This window comes from Aspergillus pseudodeflectus, assembly GCF_044049435.1.
Source record: "Aspergillus pseudodeflectus strain CBS 756.74 chromosome Unknown BJX68scaffold_93, whole genome shotgun sequence".
Taxonomy (NCBI): Eukaryota; Fungi; Ascomycota; class Eurotiomycetes; order Eurotiales; family Aspergillaceae; genus Aspergillus; species Aspergillus pseudodeflectus.
In genome coordinates this window covers 21,208-44,090 of record NW_027263869.1, presented here as the reverse complement: position 1 = coordinate 44,090, position 22,883 = coordinate 21,208, and the positions used below count along the sequence as shown (strand labels likewise).

The window sequence follows — 22,883 nt, the reverse complement described above, 5'->3', positions numbered from 1 at the left end:
TAGACCTCCAAACATAATGCACCATTCACCCTGTAGGAAGTGACGCCGCTTTTTAATTCTTCATGTTTATGGGAGTACATGTTCATGTAGTGGATCTTCATCGCCTTCCTCACCGGCTCCAAGCATGATTTCATCCCCATCCTCAACCAAGTCCTCCTCCTCATCTGGCATTGATTCATCGACAATCGCATCCTGCCCACCCAGAGCCTTGATCTTGGCCTGTGTCATCTCGAAGACGTACTGCCCAAGATGTTCTACGCCTTCCATAGCAGTCCCCTGAACCTCGTCGCCTATTGTTCGTGTAGTTGGGAACATCTCCCCAGGAGCCAGCATTAGTTTGTCAGGGCGTTGTAGAAGCAGGTCGAATGCGGGCTTTAGCTCGTAACAGGACTCGAATACTTCGCGACGACCCAGGATGTAGAGACCGAGGCGGGCCCGTGAAAGTGCTACTGTCAGGCGGCGAACGTCACGGAGGTACCCGACTGTGCGGGTTCGTGTTAGGGAAAGAATGAGGTCTGTCATTTGTTAGTGAATTGGTTACGATTGGAAATACAGATGTACTTACAATCATTCTGTTCTCCCTGGTACTTGTCGACCGTTGTGACTGTCTTTGGCATGCCGAAGAGAGTATTCTTGGCACACCGATGGTTCAAAACATCCTTGATGAGCGCCGTTTGGCCTGCATATGTTGCGAGAATCGAGATCTTCGACGCCGGATAGCCAAGGAGTCGCATATACTGGAAGATGGCAACGGCATACTCAGCCTCGCCGAGGTTCTGGATAAAGTGGGGAGACGGCTCCCGTTCTCCTGTGCCTTGGTAGTCGGGGACATTGATGAACTGGTACTCAAACTGGAATCCAGCGTTGGCCTGCTTAAACTCTGGAGCTTGTTCGACAATGGGCAGGTTGCCGAGGTTCTGATAACGCCAGCGGAATAGTTCTGCGATACTTGGCCGAGCGCGTCCCTGCTGGTCAAGCGTGATGACTGGGACACCCAGTCTCACCAAACGAAGGAAAAGGCTTTGTTCAAAATGAGCATACTGTCGGAAGGCCATGTTCTGAATAACGGGGGAGTTCTGTAGGTGGTCACCGCACAGAACCACTCGCTTCAGAGGAAGCTGGCCATTCTTCATGCTTTGCAGAGCTGCGGGGATAAAGCTTTCGACTTCAGTAATCTGTGCAGCTTCTTCCATTACAACATTGTCATAGTGAAACCCAAGATCTGCGATCTCTTGCCGGCGCATGGCTGCGTGCGTACTTGTCATTGCGATGATCCTCGCCTCCTTCACAAGAAGGTAGTTAGCCTTGTCTTTTGGCTGTCGTAAGATCTCAAACGGCCGGATATCCTCTAATTCTGAAAAGATCTTGTCAATATGACGTTGGCAGCCTTCTGCCACATCAATTGCCGCCTCCCTCGGTGCAGAAGCATCAAACAAAGGCTGTGGTGCGTTAAAGAAATAGTCGTCAAACGGGAAGGCCGATATGATTTCTTCTGCGGAAGTGTTTTCCGCACGGGCAAGCTCCCAGAACTTTGCCCATGCGGGTTTGATATATACGGTATTGAAGTAGCCTGCAGTCTCGCAGGAGTTCCCATGTGCACCCTGCGCGCCAATTGAGGCCGCCAGGCGGGTGACTTCTGAGAGGAAGAAACTTCGATTGTCGAGGAACGACTCAACACGGCCATACTTGCTGTAGCTGGTCTCGGTTTCTAATTCTTCTTCACCGTGACCGAGGCGCAATAAGTGGCGTTCGTCAATGTCTAATGCGACGATTTTCTGGAAAAGCTGATTCAATGCCTGATTACTGTGCGCAACAAGCAGCGTGCGCTCATTTGGAAAGTTGTGATAGATGTTGTTTATGATTTGAGTCGCGACATCAGTCTTGCCGGTTCCGGGTGGCCCAACGATGACTGTGAGACCTGGTTGTGTTCCCGAAGCGATCGCATCAATCTGAGCCGGTGTGAAACGCACGGTGTTGAGTTTTGGAGAGTCTACCGGATAGGGCCCCGGATTTGGGGGCTTGTATGTCGAGACACGGAGGGTCCGTTGTCCGTCAGATGACTGCTCTCTCCGTCGCTTTTTCGTGCCCGAAGTAGGGAGCTGAGTGGCTTCTTCAACATATTCTAGTGCGTATGGTGGCTGGAAACCTGACGTGGCATCGCCGGAAGGCTCGATAGTCAAACCGGGGAAACTTTCAATCAAGTGCTGCCAGTCCAAAAATGTGTCCCTAAAGTCCACGGATTTAAGGCGGTTTGGCAGTTCCGTGTAACGGGCTCCTGTAGGATCTCCATATCCCAGGAAAATATCTTGGATCCATGGTGGTAGGGTAATGTCGGATACAATAAGTCGTTGCATGGTCTCGAGAATGGACTTGAAATTGTTCTCTCTTCCTCTCCTCCTTGCGATCACGTTGATGAGTGGATAAATGTCTGGCTTCCCTTGCATGCTGCGATCCTTGTCAGCCTTGAAAGCAGTGGGGTCTAAATTGACTAGTAGCCTCCTGATGCGAGGCCGAGATTTGTATCCATTTGTCTGACCAGAAGTCGGCTCGCGCAGCGGTCGACCATTTTCATCGAGTACTTGAACAACCTGAGCGGTTCGAAGATGTGAAATGCCAGCGCCACCTTCTCTCTGGCGGGCTTGTACAGCCAAGAGGAAGACGACATCATCGGGGCGAAGCGAATCCCATTCCGCTCGGACATGGTCCGCTAACCTCCCAACTTCGATGGTAACCTCGGCCCTCACGAAGGCAGGCTGGGTGGATCCAACCTTGGGTTGCGCGACCTCTATTATTGCTGGTTTTGAGATTGGGATAGCCATACGAGAGAACCCCTCGAAAGTCAAAGTTCTTCCGTCCTGACTGGACCGGGGCTGCATTCGCTTGATCACTGACTCCATGTCTTTGCGAATTTGAAAGAAAGCTTCCGCCCGATACAAAAGAAACGAACGCCAGAGGAAATCTCCAAGGCTGAGATACTGTAGATTCAATTTGGGTATTGCCAGCGGCCTGGACCCATCATACGTCTCATTTCGGAGCAACGATGGGTCGTAGAGGCTTTCTTCTGTGGGGACCACGCTCAGATGGGATGCGGCTTCCTGGAAAGGGATGGTCCGTTCGTAAAAGGATAGCAGCACCTCCATGTACAAGGCTCGATCGGATGTGACGTTTGCCTGTTTGGGATAGCTCGTGCGAAACCCTAGGTGCGAGCAAAGGGCTTGCAACTCCGAGTCATCCAAAAGAGATAGCTGACCGTCAAGTTCGGAGCGCTGCTCAATGGAGCCGTAATTTGATAAAGCTAGAATAGTCAATTTATCCTTGAAATGCTTCATCGAGGTTCTCTGTAGCTGCGCCAAATCTTGGCAGTGAGCATCGTACACTGCCTGTGATGAAAGCGCTTCTCCTGTATAGTCGTTGATCGCAAAAGCCGTGAAATGCTTAAGAAGATTATGAAAGTCTCGGAAGAGCGCATTCTCAGACGTACGGTACATCTGTGACAGCCGGATGACAGGCAGGAGGTGAAGATCTCGGAGTAAAGTGTTCACGTAGCGTCTCGTAGGTAGCTGAGACTCTAGATCGACAAGAAACTCGAGGAACCGCTCGCAATACCGTAGATTGTCCGCCTGGTCCTTTTCTGGCCCGTTCAATCTCCGCAGAAAATCCAGAAGCAATGTGTATAACCAGGACCGCTCAAATCGCATTTTCGCCTTGGCCGCTTCATCTCCAGCGTCATAGCGTTTTGCTGCTGCCCTCCACGCCTTTTTAAGGTTCGGCGCTTTCCCGAGAACGCGTTCTCTAGCATCTTCGCTGTGAAGATTGTGCCACAGAGATATTGAAACGAGAGGGGCGCATTCCTTCCGAATTAACACGTTCTCGAGCGACTGAAACGCGCTAATCATAAACGACAGTATCGACAAGCGCGAAAAGGTAGGAAGCGATTGATCGATGCTCATCGAGAGGATCCGGTGGAAAAGGTTCGAAAAGTCATCTGGGCGATCTGAGAAGAGGTCTGGGGCTGTTAGTCTGCGTTCAGAATGCTTAGGTATCATATCTTACCCCATATCGGTAAATGCTCTCGCTGTTTGACGCCCACGATCAATGCTATTAGCAGAACATGGTAGTTTGAGGCGTCTTCCGTGTAGGTCGGCCAAAGAAACCTATCGGGTAAGCATGAAAAAGCAAGACAGGAAGGGACAAAGAAGAACTCACTTCTCAAGCACATTTAGATTCTCTAGAGTAAGAAGCGAGCGAAGGCTGAACTTTTCAGCCTCTAGTGGATCCCAAAGGTCTTTCTTGATCGCATCATGCTTCACTTTGCGGAGATTTGACGACTCGAGCCAATGGGATTTGGCCAGTTGCACCCAAGGACTGTCGTCGCGAAAATCCTCGACGGTCGGTCTGGAATCAATGCCGTGCGCCATGGCATGCTGTGTCTGGAGACCCATTCCGCGACGTTGAGATCGCCCAAAAGCTCTCGAGCGCGGGTCCGACGGTCTATATGGATTGCGTAAATGGTCCGCTAGGGTAGGCCGTACCGGATAGCTCATAGGCGCGCGTCTAGCGCAATCTACGATTGACGACAAGGAGCCACAGCAGCCCGCGACAAACAGCTTTGTTATTTTTGCCAACAAGTGGTCTCGTCATTTTTCAAAGATGGAGAACGCGGATGGCGATGTGGTTGACGCCTACAGGAGGTCGATTGGATCCCTCATGGCCAAAGCAGAGGAGGCCAAACCGGGCAGAGAGATTGAGCCTCCTTTGACGGAAACACAGCTTGGTGAATCGTTTTGGCTTCTCCCGAGTGAAGATGACCAGCTATCGCGACAATACAGTCTACAAACACGGTTTGCAGCTGTCGAAATCGCGTTCAGAGAGAGATTCTACAACCTTCTTGTACGCAAAACCTCAGGACGCCTGCAACTCATCGCTGACTACATGCTCGCCTCAGGCTACTATTTCGATCGATGACCCTGGGTTTATCCAAATATGGAACCTGCTCGATATAATATCCGTCTCTTCCGACAACGGTTCGTTTCCGCCTCGCATCATGTGAATCACACCCTAACGCCGGATTAGAACAATGTGAGCCCGGTCTCATTTTCTGGTTGATTGAGGAACTGCTTGATAGCCAGACGATTGAAGGTTGCCGGAAGGTCTTTGATTACCTGGAATCCCGAAGAGAACGGAACACAAAGGTACCAGCGCTTCAAGTGTCCCATCCTCGATACGCGCAGCTAACACTAGTAAAGAAACACTTCAAACAAAAAAGCTTGATTATTCTAAGGACGTGCAATGAGTTGCTGCGCAGGCTTTCTCGCGCAGAAGACACTGTCTTTTGCGGACGGGTGTTTATCTTTCTGTTCCAGAGCTTCCCTTTGGGAGACAAGAGTGCGGTGAATCTTCGAGGCGAATACCACACCGAAAATGTGACGACTTTCGATACGATCACGAAAGAAAGTACCGATCAGGCGGACGGTATGGATGTGGATATGCTTGATATCAAGGAATCAACCCCGATCGACGGTTCTCGAGCAACCGAGAGACAAGGCGTCGACGAAAAGTCGAACACTCAGGATCTTCCTGGGACACCCAAGGTGACTATTACTCGACCTGAAGATCAAACCCCGGGGAAATCAGTGGACCTGGATTCCCTGTATCCCGTCTTTTGGGGATTACAAGCATACTTTTCTGCGCCGACAAGAGTTTTCGATACCCAACACTTTGCCACATTCAAGACCGGACTGGAGTCTACGCTCTCCGCGTTTAAAAACGTCAAGACAGACCTTGAAACTTCGAATAGCAAGTCGTCAGAAGAAATCCGCAAATCGAACAAACGTAAGCGAACTGCAGATGGTCCTGAAATTGCAAGCAGTTTCAATCCCAAGTATTTGACCAGTCGGGAGCTTTTTGACCTTGAGGTATGCTCGATCCTATGCGACGTTGCCGTACCAGACTAAGATTCGTATCAGGTCAACGACACGGCCTTTAGGAGACACGTTTTGGTTCAAGCCCTCATCCTCTTGGATTTCATGCTTTCTCTTACACCGCAATCCAAATCAAAGCTGGCAGACTTGACCAACAAGTCTGTTCTGTATGGATTTTCCCTCAGTGAAGAAAATGTAAGCAGTTTTTATCATGTACCTCACTCATTTACTCAACTAATACGTCTTAAGGCGATCTGGGCCACCAAGATGCGAAAGTCAATCGAGGAGTATCTCCAGGAAGGTGTCGGAGGAAAGTTCTATTACCGCATGGTAGATACTGTTCTCTCCAGAGATAAAAACTGGGTACGCTGGAAGGCCGAGGGTTGTCCGCCAATCGAGAAGCCTGCAGTGTCCGTGACGGAATATATCAATGCTCGTGAGAACGCAACGAGGACATATTCAAACAAGCGGCTGCGGGCCTCGCCAATGGGGTCTCTTGATCTCAAGTTTCTCTCAGAGAGCGAATCATCATCCGCAATTGACAGATTAAAAGAGTCCGAAAGGTGTGTACGCATCCGCTTTCCTTTGTCGAGTCTCTAACATAATTTAGATTCAATGTTCCGGTCCCGGAGACTCTGATGCGTGTGATCGAGGACAATGAGTTCGATATTGACATGGCTCAAACCAATGAGGACAAGGAGAGCGCAGTCCAAGCCAAAGCAAGCAAGACATGGCTGATGCTGCGACTGTCCGCCAAAAGTAAACTCACAGCTTTCGAAAAGATCGATGACGGGAAGAATCTGAAGATCCTTTTCGAGGTCCCACAAGCCAACGAAAGCACATTACAACCCGCCACAAATACACCACAAGATTCCACAACCAAGTTATCTCAGGAAACTGAAAATGAGCCGAATGGTCCGGCACAGGATCAAGATGCGGTACAGGACCAGGACAACGATGTCGGAGCTGAGAACGATACTGTCATGGCGGAGCCCAAGGCTAGGGAAGTAAATGACGCAACAACTACTGATGCACCAGAGGCATGAGCGAGAAGGCACCACATCGATTACTGCAGTTGTTCCAACCGATCATTATCTTGATTGGCTCTGTTCGCGCTCATTCGGCCGATCTCCTTTATTCAGTTAAGACACCAAGTTCGAGTTGCATTGTGCAGATGATACCTTGATTCCATCTCAAGGAGGGTGGGCCAAGCGCAAAATGGGGTTCCTGCACAGCGACGCCCTGGTCGGCTTATGAACTCGTGCTATACAAATCCTGTGCGAAGCATGCTTCAACATCGCCAAACAGGGGTAAATGCACGCCTGCGTCGCTTACCCCTCTGTGCGGTATGATGAATGACGCGGTGGCCTGTGTGTTTGAGGTTTTGTGCATGATGCAAGGGTCTAGCGCCTTTTCACATATCTAGTGCTTGTCACGGGCGGCAAATGGTTGGAGAAGAACGCTGTAGAATGGACTTCAGGATCACCCCCTGCTTCTTGGACAACAGTGGGAGCTCTTCGGGGCCTCCCCCGTTCTCAAGAAGGAAGGTTTGACACGAAGATCCTCATCGTCCATGAAGGTTTGAAGCAGTTTTGGAATGGAATGGCAATGGCAGGATCATCGGGGAAATCCTTTGTGGCGTCACCCACCTCAGGTTCAACCCTACCTCTCGGCGCCAAACCAATCTACTCCTATCAATGATCAGCAGATCAATTACCTGCAACGTACCTGCATATATTAAAACGCACGGTCTCATTCTTGTACTTCGGTGAAGAACCGATAATTTGATATGCATAAGGTCCCAATCAAAGTGAAACAAGTTCGACCGAGCAAGTGACTTGCCCGAAAGCCTGACAATAAATGACAACAACGTGCAAGAAGCTTTGAATTCCCCTGGCAGTTGGAGAGCTGCGGAGGGTTGGAGGCGAGATTAAAGGGCGCCTGTCACTCAGACGCCATGTTTCAAGGTAAAAAATTAGGCCCAAGAACCATAATGGCGGAAGCTGTCTTGGTCAGGCCGACAAATCCGCCCATCGACTCAATTATCAATTACCCACAAAGCCATATCCATAAATCGTGAGGTCTAATTCTCTAAACATATTGCACTTTCATGCCTACGTACTGAACGGCAACGCATCATCCAACATCGCCAAACGAGCTTGGAACCCTTTGTTTTGGGAGTTGTGCCTCGGTAAAAAGCCTTGTCAGGTACCGTCCCACTCGACTGTGGATGGAGAGCCTCGTGGTGTTTCAGCTTGGCCGGAGACCCGCACAGACCAGGCAAAGGATTGAGGATTCCGATTCGACCTTCGGTTTCAGGAACCTTGAGCTCGGGTTATCGAAGAACGAGCGTTGAAGAACAAAGCAAACTGATCAAAAGCAAATGAAGGGGCTATCGCTCTTCAGCTTGGCATTTCGCGCGAAGCCTTGGAAGAGATTAGAGTTGCTCCTCTTCAATTTACGGTCTTGCCCACCCCAGCGCCACTGCAAAGGCCATGACTGGTCGCTTTGATCGCGGTCGATTTACCTGTGATCTTCTTCCCCGCACCGCTGCAACATGAGTGCGAATCGCGATCCTCGATGTGACCGCTGGAAGAAAGCTTTGGTCCTTTTTGGACAGAAATCAGGCCACGCGCTGGGTCCTTCAGCTTTCAGAACACTCGTCAACTTAATCCACTCTTCGGACCAAGCATCTCCAAAGGGAAATTCTTTGGAGCCTCCGAGGAGGTGCTTTAAAAAAAGTACCCACAAGCCGTACGCGTATACATTACACCCACGCACTCTTGGCATGATATATCAAAACGTACCAGGGACGCATCGTCCAGGAGCTCAAAAAAGTTGCGAAGTTCGAACGAGTCGGCATCGCGCGGCTGACGTCTCCGAGATTTCGCCTCGAACCTTTCCTGTCTAGGGAACAAAGCCTCCGGAACGGAGGTCCAAGTGATATTTGAAGATGACCCGGCTGTAAGCTAGCAAGGGGCACGAATTCCTATCACTGGTTAGGAATTCTCCGAGAGAGGCCAAGAGCCCAAGACCTGTAAGCGTTGAACGTTCAGAAGTTCTCCAGACGGCTTCCATCAGCTTCGGTGGGACGAGGAGCGCTTGCGTTTTGATCCCCCGTGTGATCCTGGGCGACTTAGACAGGCACCGGACTCAGGATTCAAGGCTGCCGCTGATCCCGGTCGGTTATTTAGCCATCTTTCCAGCAGTAGGAATAATAGGAATAGTTGATGACGAGCGATATCAAAGACGCCTATGCAAAGGAAAAGGACATCTCGAGCTGTGATGACTCTGCTCAGCTTCATTTCCGATCGCCTCAGTGGCATACTACTGAGAGTCGAATTCAATATCGAATCGGCGACTCTTTTGCGATCAGGATTCTCTAACCGAGCATGATCAGGGCCTGGATAGTATGACGAACTGACCCACCGCGACTCATGTCACCTTGTTGTCAACTTGTCTGGCATTCTGTTTGCACTCCAGAATTCTTGTCTTTCTTCACGAGGTTGTTGCCCTGCAGAGAGCACAAAACGAGCAGTGCAATAATAATAAGCCTGACTTCCAGGTTCTTGATTCTTCCTCCTGTTGGCCTTCGGCAGACACTCCTATTCACCAGTTTCTGCTCCTTTCTGGGCCTGTCGACCAAGGTGTTTCATGCAGGTGCTTCTGTGGAGTTTCGTTTCCCCTCCTCGCTCCTTCTCGCTCCGTCGCCAAATAGCTAGCTGGTGGGGACACGGCCGTTGACAAGCACACGATTTTAGCGTCTTTCGGTTCAGTGTCCGTTCTGGTCGCCTTCCATCGAGGTTCCTTGCGCCAAGGCCCGCAATTCAATCGCTGGAATCTCTGGAATCTGGATCAAAGGAAGGAAGCCCAGTCGCTCGCATCGCGACGGCTAATATGATGATCACCTAAATGATGCGCCGTGCGCGCCATGTCGAGAAAATCTCTTTCCCGTTGCCCTCCGTGCTGAAGGAGAATTTTGAGTCTTGACGTGGGATCATTCCCTCGCCAACAACGGTGACCCTGGCTTATCTCGAGTGCTAGTACTAAACTGGCAAGGAATGGTTACCTCCGGCTCCCATTTGGTGGAATTATTCTTCCTCCCGCGTTCCATGGCTTTGGACACTTCCAGACTTCCAGCACACGTTGTTGTGTTCCTGAATTTCTTCAAAACAAGTCACGTCGGTGCACGAGGAACCGCTGACAGACATTATTGTTCATCAATACTCCAATTCTTGTTCCAGGTCTTGGCCCCTTCCGGTGTTTCGATCATGGGTCTTGTAATCCGTTTCTCCTCCTGGGAGGGGAACTCAGCGGCAGCTGCTCTTCGGTTTCACTCGGATCCCCCCCATTTAATATTCACGTCACTTGGGATGGTGCTTCTTGGCTGGCTGATGGCGGACAGGGCGCTAACTCGACTTTCAAGGTTAGGGCCTCTCGTCTCGATTCCGGTGCTTTGTTTGGTGGACTCTGGGCCAAAGCACCACCCGAGTTGTCAACCACGCCCGGGACATTTCCCACATGGTGTGCCATGGTCTCCATCAAAAAGACAATTAGCAGACTAATCAGGGTGAGGCTGGTTGATTCGGGTCCGGCCCCCCGGCAGGCCAGGCAAATGGGCATTAGAGAGCAAGGGTCCATTTTTACCCCTCTCACAACGGTCAATTGGCGAAGCGAACGGGCAGTGGGGATGAGTCTAAGACTGACCCAGACTCCCCCAATTGACCCGCAACTATGCGGAAGCAGGAATCATCCCGGTTTGGTGTCCACGTTCCACGCCTGAAAAATGCCAACTGCACTCAAAGCGCTACCTCTGTTGAATCGATCGATAACTCTCGCGAACGGCGGCTTGTGACATTCCTGTATGACTGTATGGGCAACCCTATGGAGATTGAACAAGCATAGGTCCTTCGCCTTTTCCATTGCATTGTGCACCCAAGTAGCCAGTCCGGCTGCGGAGAAACCTCTGTTGTCTCAAACTAGAGACCTTGATACGGAGTAGTGTCCGTCGTTGAAGTCAATGCTTGCTGAGTGGAAACTCAATCGCTGATCGTGTACCACGCACCCTCCTCGACTTTTTCCACAGGGCTCCTACAACCGATCTGGGGCTCGAGAGGGAGGTTGGTCTCCTTGCCACCTTCCGTTTTGCTAAAGCATGACTTCCTCCCTGTTCCCTTGACACCTTCAGACCGAGCGTTACAACATATTATTACGCTTCTGCCTGACATCCGAGTCTACTAGTGCTATTGATTCATCATTCTATTTTCCCCCCAAATTATCCTACCTTGGGTTGTTTGTCCGTAAGACCTGACCCCCGAAACCCGACTCATGATAGCGCCGCCAATCTCTGTCCATCGTCAACACACCTTGCAACGAACCTTTATATCATCTTTATTATTGCTTAGTGCTACCATCGGCAGGAGCTCCGCTAAATAGACTACGGCCGCTCTCCCTCGGTGCACCGGACTTCTGTCTGATCTCAACCCCAATCATCTAATTACCCACCTTTGTATCACCTTTCACCTTGATTTTAGCGCCGTGAGTCTTGTTGGCGACCTTTTGATATCTACTGCTTCGACAACGGCTCATACTGGATCTTAGCGCAAAGATATCTTGAGTCGGCTCCTGCATTAGGCTCTGGTTGTCATTCGTCTCCAGACCTGTCAGTGTCAGCCTGTCATCAGCTGGAGAGGAGAGGGCGCTCCTTGCCACCCCTCACTAGTACTGCCCCCTGCACTTCTGGCCTTGGTGGCAGCAGTGTCAGATCCGGTGGTGGATCATTATTCCTCTCGGACATTGATCACGGTCCTAAGCGCCCCGGTCTTCCTGGTTTTATTTCCAAATGCCCTGATCTCCTTGTCGTGACCCGCTTGGCTAAGCACTGTTTAATCTCTTCTCCTTCCTCCTTCACCTCCACGCGCCAGTAGACAAGAGTCGTCCGCCACACGGAGGGACCCAACGGTGGAATCGACCCCATCTTTCGCCTGCCGACCTGCGGTAGTCCCGGCCGCGACTCAGAACCCACCTTCTATCACCTTATAGGAAACACCCAGGCGGCTAGACTATCTCTTGTTCATCCGCCACTAAAGCGGACGATAGCCTGAGTTTTCTTCAAAGGAGCGACGAACGACCAACTTATTTACTTCTCCCCTCTTGACCCTACCCCTGGGTCAACAGCTTTGAGACCCTGGGCCCTCCGAAGAGAGAGAAAGAGAGAGAGCACCCAATACCTCGCTCGCAGACCCACTCTACTCGGTGCCACCCTTGACCCTTTTTGGCCTTTCTTCAGTCTTTACTCGACCTTTTGACCTTTTCGCTGCTTTGTGCCAGTCTGTCGTTCATTTTGCCGGCACTCAAATCGACATCACGTGGAATCTCTATGGATTGACCCGAAAAGTAAAAAAGAAAGAAGAAAGAGTGATCACGACCATGTCAGTCGGCGGCCCTTGTGCCTGGGTTTCGACGGTGCCACCAGCAGCTACTGCTCATCCATCTACCATCACAAGTTCCTGGACCTCAGTCTCGTGGAACAGTGAGCAAGGCTCATCAAAGTCGGGGTTAGACCTAACAGTCCTATCTACAGTTAGGGGGCCGGGAGGCGAGCCAGAAAAGGCTCCTTCTGTGGAAATGCAGTCGACCGTGGTCAAGGCTGAGAATGCCTTTCCAGTTCAGGCCACTGCAGAGTCCCCTAATCTGCTCAGGTACCCGGAAGAAGATGCGCATTTGAACAGTTTTGAAAGTCAAAGTTCAGAACAGGGCGACTCCTTGTCGAGGTTGAAACTAGAGAGGCTCAATGCCGACGATCAGGAGAGGGACAAATCACCACTGAACGAAGAAGAAATGTCCTTCAATGTCAAGTCGGAACTTTCAGAAGACATACAAGAGGATGAAAAAGACCACAGCGAGATCAACGCCGGGTCTTCTGACGATGGAGCGGGATCCTCCGTTGCTGATGATAAAAAGGCTTCTCAACTGGAAAAGAAGAAGATGAAGCGGTTCCGGTAAGTGATCATAAGAGCCCATTGATGTGATTGATGACAAGTGCTGACAACGCGAAGGCTCACTCATAACCAAACTCGATACTTGATGAGCGAATTCACTCGTCAGGCGCATCCAGACGCCGCACACCGAGAACGACTATCAAGGGAAATTCCTGGGCTGACGCCACGTCAGGTTCAGGTATGGTTTCAGAATAGGTATTTTCAACGCCCAACTCAATATATGCAACAATTCGCATGTTCTGACTAACACTATAACCAGACGCGCCAAACTCAAGCGTCTTACCAGCAACGATCGAGAGCGGATGTTAAAATCTAGAGCATTGCCGGATGATTTCGATACAACCCAAGTCTTGCGGACTCCATTTGGCAGCAAAGCGACCTCAGAAGCTCCAGTGAGTTAGCCCCTTTCATTCTGCCCCAGGTGCACTGGGTCCTGACTTTTTTGCTTCTATAGGGACTCCTAACAGAAGGCTTACCGCGCTTGAACGACGACGACTACGTGATATCTCCACTGAGTTCTGCTTCGACATCGGGCCCCGGCTTCCCGCCTGCCGATAGGGGTTTTGAGAGCTACCAGAATCGAGGAGCAGCAGCAACGGTTCCGGACTTGAGGAGCAACCGTGGCACCTTTCCTTTCCCGCGATCGAGCAGCTTCTCTGAGTCATCCTTTAACACTAATCTCCAATATCCCGGCCGCTTTTCGAGACCAGGGGTGGAGGCAATGGGTCATCCTGGAATTCCATATCCACGACGGCCAATGGACTATGCGATGAATCGCCCAGCAAATGGCATGGTGGTTGGCTACAACCACCATCGCCAAATAGAGGGCTCTGTATCACCTACCGGTCAACCTGAGCAGCAAATGCCGCCATATGGCATGGAAAATGCTGGTAGGTACTTTTCTCATTCTATGTAAAGTCTTGGGAGACTGACACTCATTTTTTTCTCCTCGCGCCTAGGTCAGATGCACAGTTACCAACCTCCTCTTTCGATGCCCGGCCCAAAGACTTATGGAGGCTTGGAAATGCACTCCCATATGCAAGGCCCCGGACGAAGTATACCTACCCTACAACACCTACCAGTCTCCGAAGCGCCAGACTACCGCGCCTATTCCTATGAGAACCACCCTTATGGCATGAACTCCGGGATACCCTTCAGCCAGGCCAATGCTTCGAGTTTGAGCCTACCAGCATCTTTTCCTTCCGACACCGGACACGTCTCTCAAGCACCCGTCGGCAGTTCCCCCGACGACAGAATGACCCACACCCCGCAGGTCATGGACCCCCTGCGAGCAAAATACGGCCAAGGTTACGAATACGCCAACTACCTATAACCGTTGAATCACTTTCCCATCTACGAGCCTCCCACCTCTGAGTGATAATTCGACAGCGATTGCATATGTACTCATGTGATCCGGAGAAATGTTTAATTGATTGAAAGAGCTCGAGCGCCATATTTGTTCTCGATATATCTGTTTCTATTTGGGTATACATATTACTTCTCTCGTGTGTTTATTGATCATTTTGTCATTTGCGAGGCGGAAAATCTTGGTGGCTGTATACAAGGAGTTTGGTCACTAAACCGGCGTTATTATTACTTTCCCAGTTCCCGTTTGCTTCCTTCTGTGTTCTACAAGACTTATTATCAGTTGTTATCATAATTTCTAAACTTTCTGTACTTCCAAGCAGTCTCTCGCTATACAATGTAAAAAACAACAAAGGGCTGACCAAGATGCTGCGCTAAAGGGCCAATCCGTCATCGATACATAGTTCAAACTTTTGAGATTCCATACCTCCACGCTTGACCTATTTGTGGAAGGAATGGCTATCAATTTTCCGATTCGTTCTCGAGTACGTCTAAGTCGCCTTACTAGGTACTTGCTCGGCATGGAGCCAATGCCATCGCCTAGATATGTCACACTAGACTTGGAGATCAACATCGCCTCCCAAAGGCTTAAATCCAATGTGGAAAAAGCAATTACCAATCCCTCGGTTGACGAGCAATAATCAAATGTCATCTGGGGAACTATTTGGTGCCTGAGGCACAACTTAAGGTGGCGTCTCGCCAATCAGCACCGCCGGATTCTTAAGCAAACTGAGTTGATGACTGACGAAGGAAATCTTGCGATGTATAAAGGCGCTGGCTGCTACTCTTCCTTTCTAGTTGAACAACAATTTCACTTCGAATATCCTTCTCACAACATTCAAACACCAGATTCGAGCTCCCAAGTTCTCATCGGTCCTCAATCCAAACATAACTACTCGACTCATCTGACGTCATCTCTCACACCTCATATACAACCTCCGAAAGCAGTCAATTTCACGCAACAATCAAAATGGTCCACCCAGCTTCAACCTGCTGCAAAACCAACCCCACCGGCGGCTGCGTCTGCGCGGCACAGGCCAAGTGCTCCTGCGGCAAGGAATCCGCCCTGCACTGCTCGTGCAACAAGGCCTCGACTGAGAATGCTACTGCGGGAGCGCGGTGCTCGTGTCGTATGTTTTACCTTTTTACTCCCCCTGAATGCTGCGGCTTCGCTTGCTGGGATGTTTTGGCTAATTGAGACATATGCAGGCCTTCGTCCCGCGGGCGAGTGTACGTGTGAGCGTGCGACGACGGAAAATCACCCTGTGACCGGGGAGGCGTGCCCTTGTGGCAAGAGGCCTGAGGGTATGTTTTCTCTTTTCTGCTTTGCTCTATCTGGGGCTGTGACTGACTATGTTGATAATAGCTTCTTGTACCTGTGAGAAGGCTAGTGCCGTTGATGCGGCTGTTGAGCCTCTTGAGACGGACTTTACCACCCGTGCTTAGATGATTCAGGATGTTGGCTTGTGCGTGCGTATGCGTGGTTGCTTTTCTTGAGTCATTATATCATAGCTAAGGGACGGCGTTTATTGGAGTATGTGGAGTGGTGGGTGTGACGCTTAATGTGGGCAGAGAACTTCATTCCAGAATCAGCAATACATCTTTATGTCTATTACAGGCTCTTCGCTTCATGATCTAAGTCTAGCAGTATGAATTAAGTCAACGGATGTTGACTGCAGCTGAGCCCGTCAAGCCATCCAACGATCCCCGAAGCGCCTGATGTACGCCTCTCGAAACTCGCGCAAACTTTCACTCGCCTCCTCAGTCGCACACAGATTCTCCAGCGCCATAAAGGCCCGCTTCACCCTATATCCCGCCAGATCGCCGTCGTCCGAGCCCTGGAACGGCCGCGAATAGCTAGAAGGCATCTCGAACCCAGTTGCAATATCCGGTTCGCCAAAGGAATCCTCGTAGTGGAAAGCGTTTGTAAGAGACATGAATCGGCCGAGCCAATACTGACTAGGCATGGCTGTTTGGACCTGTGGACGCGGATCAGGATGTTCCATTAGCATAGATTTCCCAGGGTTTGAGAAACGGCATGGAATTGCGGCAGAGCGAGGAACGTTATGAGGACATATGGGCTGCAGTTGTGCTGATACCATTTTCTCTCCTTGTGTCTTGCGTCTACCACTGCTGCTGGTGCTCGCTAGAGGCAATTTGGATAGTAGGTTGCTCGTGGCCTTGGGCGTAACGACGGCTACGTCTGTGTGTCTTGCGGGCTGGAGTTGCAGGTTTGCGAGATATGTCGCTGGAGCGTCATTTTCTTTGGCCTGTTCATAGACCTGCGCCTGCGTTTGCGCCGCCTGTGTCGTTTGTCTCTGAGCTGCTGGTGTGCTAGGGCTATCTTTCGAGCTTTGTTTGGGGATAGGCAGTTTGGTCCGTGGGGTTTCATGCAGTTTCTTTAGATCATTGAACTTCTGGGTCAGTTTGACACGTTTAGGCGAGGCCATTGCGTTTATCGATGATATTTCAGTGGTGGCCTCAATGGAAAAGACTTGGCTGTGCTTCTGATAATATCGAGGGAGCAGGTACTGCGTGCTGCTATCGCTGGTACGTCCGACTCGCACTTTCCTCATAGGTAACTGCGCCAGTGTTGGTGTAGGAGTCATCTTCACAAACTGCTGGTTGCTTTCGTCCTTGTACTGCGCCGCTGGCTTTCTGAACATGAGAATCCGCCGCTGAGCAGCTGGATACGCTTGTGGAATGGACAGCCTTGTCTCATTCTCGTCGTTGAGTCTTACGTTTGCTCTTTCCTGGTGCCCCATTATGAATCGTCTCTTGGCTGGGGAGATGACGCTCCTCCTCCCCTCCGTCTGATAAACTGAATGCGAATACAAATTGCCCTTTGGTGGCTTAGTGGGCGTAGGAATTCTCGAGGGAGCAATCATGGAACGACGGTCTAGCCCTACTGTTGTCTGACTGCGCGGGAGTGACTCGGCTGGGTTGGAATAGGGAACAAAGCGTCGGACTCGGAGGATTTTCCAGTATTGAAGGGATTCCAAATTGCCATCATTGATACCTTCTCTCTGACGTATCTCGTCTGAGCTGGATGGAGGAGTGTGGTGTTGGGTTAATGAAAAGTTAAGGGTTGAGCGTCTTGATCTCGAGCTGCATGTAGAGATGGAGATGTTCTCGTCGGTTGCCATTGTTGCTGACGTGCTCTGCATTGTCGAGGCCGAGATAAGGGACGAAAGGCGTCCGAATTTGCGAGAAATGCGCTTTTTGAAGGTGTTTCGGAGGGATTTGGGGGTGGGTATTAATGTTAATCTGCGGCGCTGCTTTTCAGCCATGATTGTGAGGGTAAGAGATTCAAGAGATAAACGTGAAACTCCAAAACTTGTCAAATGTCTATTAGATGCAATAGCCAAAGGCTGAAGAGATGCATGATGGAGAAGAGGAGGAAGAAGAGAGAAGAGAAGCAGAAGGAGTAAGCATTTGCTGCGAGCTCTGTCTTCACTTCAGAAGTCCAAGTGTTATTCACTCAGGCTTGAGGAACCACAATTTTTCCCTCAGACACCTTTACTGCACTCCCTTTCAGGACCAGATTCTCGATCTTGGCCCCCTCTTTAACAACAACCTCGACTCCAATCTCACTGCGTCTTCCCATCTCGACTCCCTGCACGACATCATACTTGAACTCGCCAGCCCTTCCCTCCGTCAACGACAGGTACGCTGCCAACCCACTCGCTGCACTTCCCGTCGCAGGGTCCTCCAGATTTCCCAGAATTGTTCTCGTCCGAATGACCTTCCTGCCCAGCTTCTCGTCCTCCACGCCCCTCACAAAGAAATACGTGCAAACCATGCCCTCGGCCCACCCCTCGTCCAAGTACGATGCACTCGCCTCCTGCCCACCATACGCCGTCGTCACAGCACCCAGCACCTCAAGCGAAGGCAGCTCGATCAAAAGCTGGCTCATACCCTTGACAACCGAGAACAGCGCAATCTTTTCCGGTTTCAGGTGCGCTTGGAGAGACGGGTACAGCCGCGAGACCTCGCTCAGTGGATACTGGGTCTCATGGATATGCACGTTATGCGCGACATGCGCTGTTACAGTCCCCGCTTGCGGATCCTGAAGAGAGATCGGGACTTTGCCCGCCTTCATGAGGAGGTTTTGCACCACAGCATTGCCACTGCTGTCCTCCTCAGCGGCATGGCAGAGGAACCAGGACGCAGCGCCAATGGTCGGGTGGCCTGCAAAAGGGAGCTCGACGCTCTCCGTGAAAATGTCAATGGCGCGGGAGCCACTGGGGCTGCTGGCTTTGTCGTGCACGAAGATTGTCTCGGACAGGTTAAACTCGCGCGCGATGGTTTGCTTTTGGCGCTGCGTCAGCTGCGGGGATGTTGGCGGGGGTAGGAAGACCACGCCTAGTGGGTTGCCTTCGAAAATCTCTGTGGTGAAGACATCGAGGGTGACAAAACCGATTTGAGTTGCCATTGTTCTGGTTATACGCTTGAATCAGACTTTAGAGTGCTTGTGAGCTCTTGGAGGGGGACTACTCCACTGGTTTATACTTCAAGGGTTCTCCACATCGCACGAGCTACTGACTCATCAGCTGGCGGTTCGGTCAAGACGTGAGTCACCATAAATTAGAATGCGAGCTTTAGTTGTGGGAACAACTCAACAATCTTGATTTCTATCCAGTGTTATGCAGAATGATTACCAGCATTGAGCCCCAGCCAAAACACCAAACACCTCATATCTCATCAAGCTTTCTTTGCGGAAGCCTTATTCCGAGTCACTATCTATCACGAACCCTGCCCGAATGCGTCTACGGGCTGGAGCCGATACTGGCGCATCGTCTTCGTATTCCTCGTTCGTCGCATCCCCTCTGGGGTTAGAGGCCTCAACGGAAGGGCGCAGCTCCAACGTCTTCTCGCGGCCCTGACCAAACGCTAGGTCGTCAATGTCGAGCTCGTCGTCAGATGGATTTGTCAGAGCATCTTTGTCCGCGCCATTGGCATCTATAGACAAGTCTCCCAGTGATGATGCGCGCGGAGGTGTGCCTAAATCGCCCATAAGAACATCATCGTCGTCATTCAGCTCTGGAGTAGCGAAACTGCGTCGTCGACGTTTCCCACTGGCTTCAGTTTCTCCAGCAGTGTTGGTCTCGTTGGCGCGTTTACCTCGCTTCTTCTTCTTCTTAGACGTATCACTAGGCGCCTCAGTCCTTCCAAGGAGCAGCGCCTTCTTGATACGCTCTGATTGTTCTTTCCGTCTTTCTTCCTCGAGACGGAAGAACTCCTCATCTGCCTCGTCATCGGTTTCCTCATCGCTAGCATGCACAAACAGATCGCTCTTGATCTTTGCTAGACGCGCTCTCGCATTTTCATCGCGAGCCATGCGGCGCTCTTCCAATGTCTCTTCGTCTAGGGGTTCCGCTTCACCCTTGTCCTTTCTTTTCTTCCTCTTCTTCTTCAACTCATCGAGCGCATTGCTTTTCGATCGAGGGTTTGGTGGGAACAACGGCCCATCTGGCACGATATCTTCGCCCTCCGAGTCGGATCCGAAATTAACATCAAGCGTCGTTTGCTCAGCAGACCCTCTGGATTCGTTGCCATATTTCCGACGGAGCAGATCTCGCGGGTCGCGGTCATCTGTAGCACCAATCACTAGTGCCTTGTCGATGATGGATTTTGACTCCCTTAACTCGGCTGAACTTGAGGACGAAGGGATAACCCAAGATATGCCTTCCACGTTCTCCTGCCCTAGTCGCTCGAAGCCCACCAACGTCATTATAAGTCGGAGCTTGGCGTTTGAAAACATGGCTCTTTTGCATGACTCGTCCCGCGGCTTGACAGCTATGGTAAGTTAGTACAGGGTGTTGTTCTTGGTAGGACAAGGAACATACCGATGATAGGGTTCGAGACATTGGAACGCTCTTCGCCCTCGCCGACTTGAACAGCCTGTTGCGCTTCCCAAGCCTCCCTTTCGTCTGCCGCCGACACTAAAACATCACTAATCCATTTGGCGAGTGTTGTTTGCTCATCCTTAACCAAAGCAGCCACCACAATGCTAAGCTTATCCTCCAGGGTTGAAGCGGCCCTGGGATCAACCTCGAGTTCAGGGGGGGCTCTTTTGCTGATGGATACCGTCTGCTTCTCATAACCGTACTCGAGGTAGAATGCGGTCGAGTTGATCTTGCTAAAGAGTAGCTCTGTAATCAACGCAGGTCGTTGTTCAAGTTTCTTCAAAAGTCTGCGCACGAGCTGCCGCACCAGCTCCTCCCATTCCCTAAAGATGGGCTTGCTGGAATCTATCCCGCCAGGTCCCTTGATCATCCGATAAAATAGGTTGAGGATGTCAACGCGGTATAATAGCACGGTCATCTCTTGCTTGAATGCTATCCGATAAAAATATCGATGAGCGCGCTTCAGCTGCTCGGTGTCCAACTCCTTGTAGAATTTGGTGAAATTGACAAAGGTGTCGACACATTTCTGGTTGCAAAACTTGGCGGCAAAACGAGTAAAATCAAACTTGCGTTCTTTCGACATTCGTTCGGCCTCTGCGTAGTCTTCGTCTTCTGATTTCTGGTCTTCGTCATCACCATCGTTACTCGGTTTTTCATCGCGCTTCTTCTTTCGAGCCCGTCGCCGCGAGCGCACATGCAGATCAACATTCTCTTTTGAATATCGCTCCAACATGCGCAAGAACACATGAGATAACTCAGTGCAGGCGTCCAGGTAGCCGAACCCTTGATCAGTATATCCTCGGGTGATGGCTAAAATGCGATCATGAGTTGTCTCCTCGTAGAAAATGCGATTCTGAATGTTTTCGGCAATCTCCTGGTCCTCCTCGAGTGGTGACTGAGCCATCTCCTGTACCGTCAATAGAATCTGCGTAAAACACCTCATCGCAGCATTAAGGTCCTCCCACTCCTTATTATCAAGGCTGTACTGCATCGACCGGTTCAGAAAAACAAACGTCTCCTGGTTAAACACACCAGCAACTAGCCCGAAACTATCTGGTTCCAGCTCTTTGCCCTGTTTCTCACTCTGCGCTCGCTTTTCACGTTGGCGCGCGCGGCGAACGCGCTCTGCCTCGAGGAACCAGGACACCGTATAAAGAAAGTGGCGCTTGTTTATGGGGAGCACACGGACCGATTCTCGCTCGATGGCCTTTCTCACATGGACGAAGAGCGGGTTGAACCCCGAGTCCAAAAACTCTTCGACAAACATGCGCAGATTGGTCGAGGCTCTCTGGTTGAGGTGTGCTGGTGTGTTGAAATCGTTGTCCAACGTCACGTCCTGTCCCTTTCTAGCCCGTCGAGGCCTGTTCCATTTCTTTGTTTGATCCATCTTGTCGAGGGTCTTTTGGCCGTCTTTGAGCACATCCTGTCCTGAGACCGTCGACACTTTTGCATCGTCTCGCTTGACCCAGATCATGGTTCCGAAGCGGCCATGGCGAGTCGGGGCATTCTTTGCGTATTCCCTTCGCAAGGATGACTCTTGCTGAAGCAGATCGTTCAGTTCATCTGTGCGCTTGGCGCTTCGCTGAGCATCGTTCATGAAGAGCTTCTCGACGTTTACACCCTTGACAATGTGAAACAGTGTTTCGAGAAGCGCGATATCCAGCATGTTAAAGTCGTCGCTAACGTTCGAGCACAATGTGAGCAGTAAGGCGAAAACGTCTTGGTCCTGGAAAGCGTTGATGGTCGCCGACCTCGATGTTTCCTCCTCTTCTCCTTCTGCCGCGAGACGCGCATTGGCAGAGATTATAGCAATATTCCTAAGCAAGTACAGCATAATCTTGAGTATTCCTTCGTCCCTAGTCGTACGTTCGGATCGTGGGGTCGCCATGCTAGGAAGGCCGATGCGGATGACAGCTCTCAAAAGACCGCAGCTACCATTATTGAGGATACCGCGTTTGTAGGATACCTGCGCTTGCTGCAGGTAAGGTATGTGGCGGTGGTGGTTGACTGTCATTTCGCCATGGACCTCCAATGGCCAAGTCAAGGGCACTAATAACTCCACTGCAAGCTGTCAGACAATCATTTCAAGTAGAGGTGGGCATAATGTACCTACCGCAAGCCAATGCAATTCTCGACATGTATTTGCTTTGCTGATTGCCATTCCACCAGAGGGACAGAATCTGTAGCAGGTCGCCATTGACCAGGTTCGCTTCCCCCAGGCACCGTGCAACATCCATACGATTGAACTTTTCATCGTACAGCTTTAGCCACCGCTTGATATCGCGCAAACAGGCCAAGGCATCGTCTCCGAGCACATAGTGATCCGCATCTGCGCCATTGAATCCTCCTAGCTAAGAAGAAGCTGTCAGTCACGGAAGACCCTAGGAAAAGCCGGATATCCTTACTGCAGTGACCAAGCTGTAGACGTGGGAGCGGACATCGGGGTCCACCACCTCAACGGTGTTCAGAGGCACGACTTCCTCCATCACGGCCCGTCGAGTGTAGGTATTCCGTCACCGTCAACGTTCATCCATAGTCACCACCGCAACCGCCTTGCGATTTGACCCCAGATGGATTCGCGTCGGAAACAAGCCAATCAATCCACGCGTCAATCACGCGTCGCGCGTTTCGCGAGCGGATAGACCGGGTATGCGGACAAACATAGAGCCGACAGCCGAGGATAGCCG

The 22,883-nt window shown here is 50.9% G+C and overlaps 8 protein-coding genes across 8 annotated transcripts; 4 read left to right on the top strand and 4 right to left on the bottom strand.

The window, feature by feature from the left end:
* Positions 1-5: 5 nt before the first annotated feature.
* On the bottom strand, positions 6-4,462 carry BJX68DRAFT_249530 (RNA helicase aquarius). The gene is made up of 4 exons (XM_071042130.1): positions 4,207-4,462; positions 4,054-4,154; positions 566-4,006; positions 6-515 (listed from the first exon to the last, which is right to left on the bottom strand). Exons 1-4 carry the CDS (start codon positions 4,440-4,442, stop codon positions 67-69), a joined length of 4,227 nt encoding a protein of 1,408 aa, XP_070892683.1. The 5' UTR covers positions 4,443-4,462; the 3' UTR covers positions 6-66.
* Positions 4,463-4,580: 118 nt separating this feature from the next.
* On the top strand, positions 4,581-7,226 carry BJX68DRAFT_219430 (THO complex subunit THO1/HPR1). Its single transcript, XM_071037880.1, has 6 exons — positions 4,581-4,890; positions 4,946-5,024; positions 5,074-5,915; positions 5,967-6,116; positions 6,171-6,484; positions 6,532-7,226. Exons 1-6 carry the CDS (start codon positions 4,651-4,653, stop codon positions 6,965-6,967), a joined length of 2,061 nt encoding a protein of 686 aa, XP_070892682.1. The 5' UTR covers positions 4,581-4,650; the 3' UTR covers positions 6,968-7,226.
* Positions 7,227-9,946: 2,720 nt separating this feature from the next.
* BJX68DRAFT_219399 (uncharacterized protein) lies at positions 9,947-10,578 on the top strand. Its single transcript, XM_071037879.1, has one exon. The coding sequence runs from the start codon at positions 9,983-9,985 to the stop codon at positions 10,484-10,486; it is 504 nt and encodes a 167-aa protein (XP_070892681.1). The 5' UTR covers positions 9,947-9,982; the 3' UTR covers positions 10,487-10,578.
* Positions 10,579-12,350: 1,772 nt separating this feature from the next.
* On the top strand, positions 12,351-14,255 carry BJX68DRAFT_259480 (homeobox domain-containing protein; the record flags this gene model as incomplete). Its single annotated transcript, XM_071043700.1, has 5 exons — positions 12,351-12,922; positions 12,980-13,117; positions 13,182-13,314; positions 13,377-13,812; positions 13,882-14,255. The coding sequence occupies 5 exons, from the start codon at positions 12,351-12,353 to the stop codon at positions 14,253-14,255; spliced, it is 1,653 nt and encodes a 550-aa protein (XP_070892680.1).
* A 1,002-nt stretch (positions 14,256-15,257) lies between these two features.
* Positions 15,258-15,733, top strand: BJX68DRAFT_272931 (putative copper resistance protein Crd2; the record flags this gene model as incomplete). Its single annotated transcript, XM_071047320.1, has 3 exons — positions 15,258-15,417; positions 15,497-15,592; positions 15,654-15,733. 3 exons carry the CDS (start codon positions 15,258-15,260, stop codon positions 15,731-15,733), a joined length of 336 nt encoding a protein of 111 aa, XP_070892679.1.
* Positions 15,734-15,915: 182 nt separating this feature from the next.
* Positions 15,916-17,745, bottom strand: BJX68DRAFT_219396 (uncharacterized protein). The gene has a single exon (XM_071037878.1). It carries the CDS (start codon positions 17,575-17,577, stop codon positions 15,976-15,978), a length of 1,602 nt encoding a protein of 533 aa, XP_070892678.1. The 5' UTR covers positions 17,578-17,745; the 3' UTR covers positions 15,916-15,975.
* Positions 17,674-18,781, bottom strand: BJX68DRAFT_219377 (PhzF family phenazine biosynthesis protein). The gene has a single exon (XM_071037877.1). The coding sequence runs from the start codon at positions 18,720-18,722 to the stop codon at positions 17,769-17,771; it is 954 nt and encodes a 317-aa protein (XP_070892677.1). The 5' UTR covers positions 18,723-18,781; the 3' UTR covers positions 17,674-17,768.
* Positions 18,782-18,851: 70 nt separating this feature from the next.
* On the bottom strand, positions 18,852-22,766 carry tof1 (putative DNA repair protein (Tof1)). The gene is made up of 4 exons (XM_071037876.1): positions 22,602-22,766; positions 22,310-22,547; positions 20,137-22,257; positions 18,852-20,086 (listed from the first exon to the last, which is right to left on the bottom strand). The coding sequence occupies exons 1-4, from the start codon at positions 22,680-22,682 to the stop codon at positions 19,014-19,016; spliced, it is 3,513 nt and encodes a 1,170-aa protein (XP_070892676.1). The 5' UTR covers positions 22,683-22,766; the 3' UTR covers positions 18,852-19,013.
* Positions 22,767-22,883: the final 117 nt, after the last annotated feature.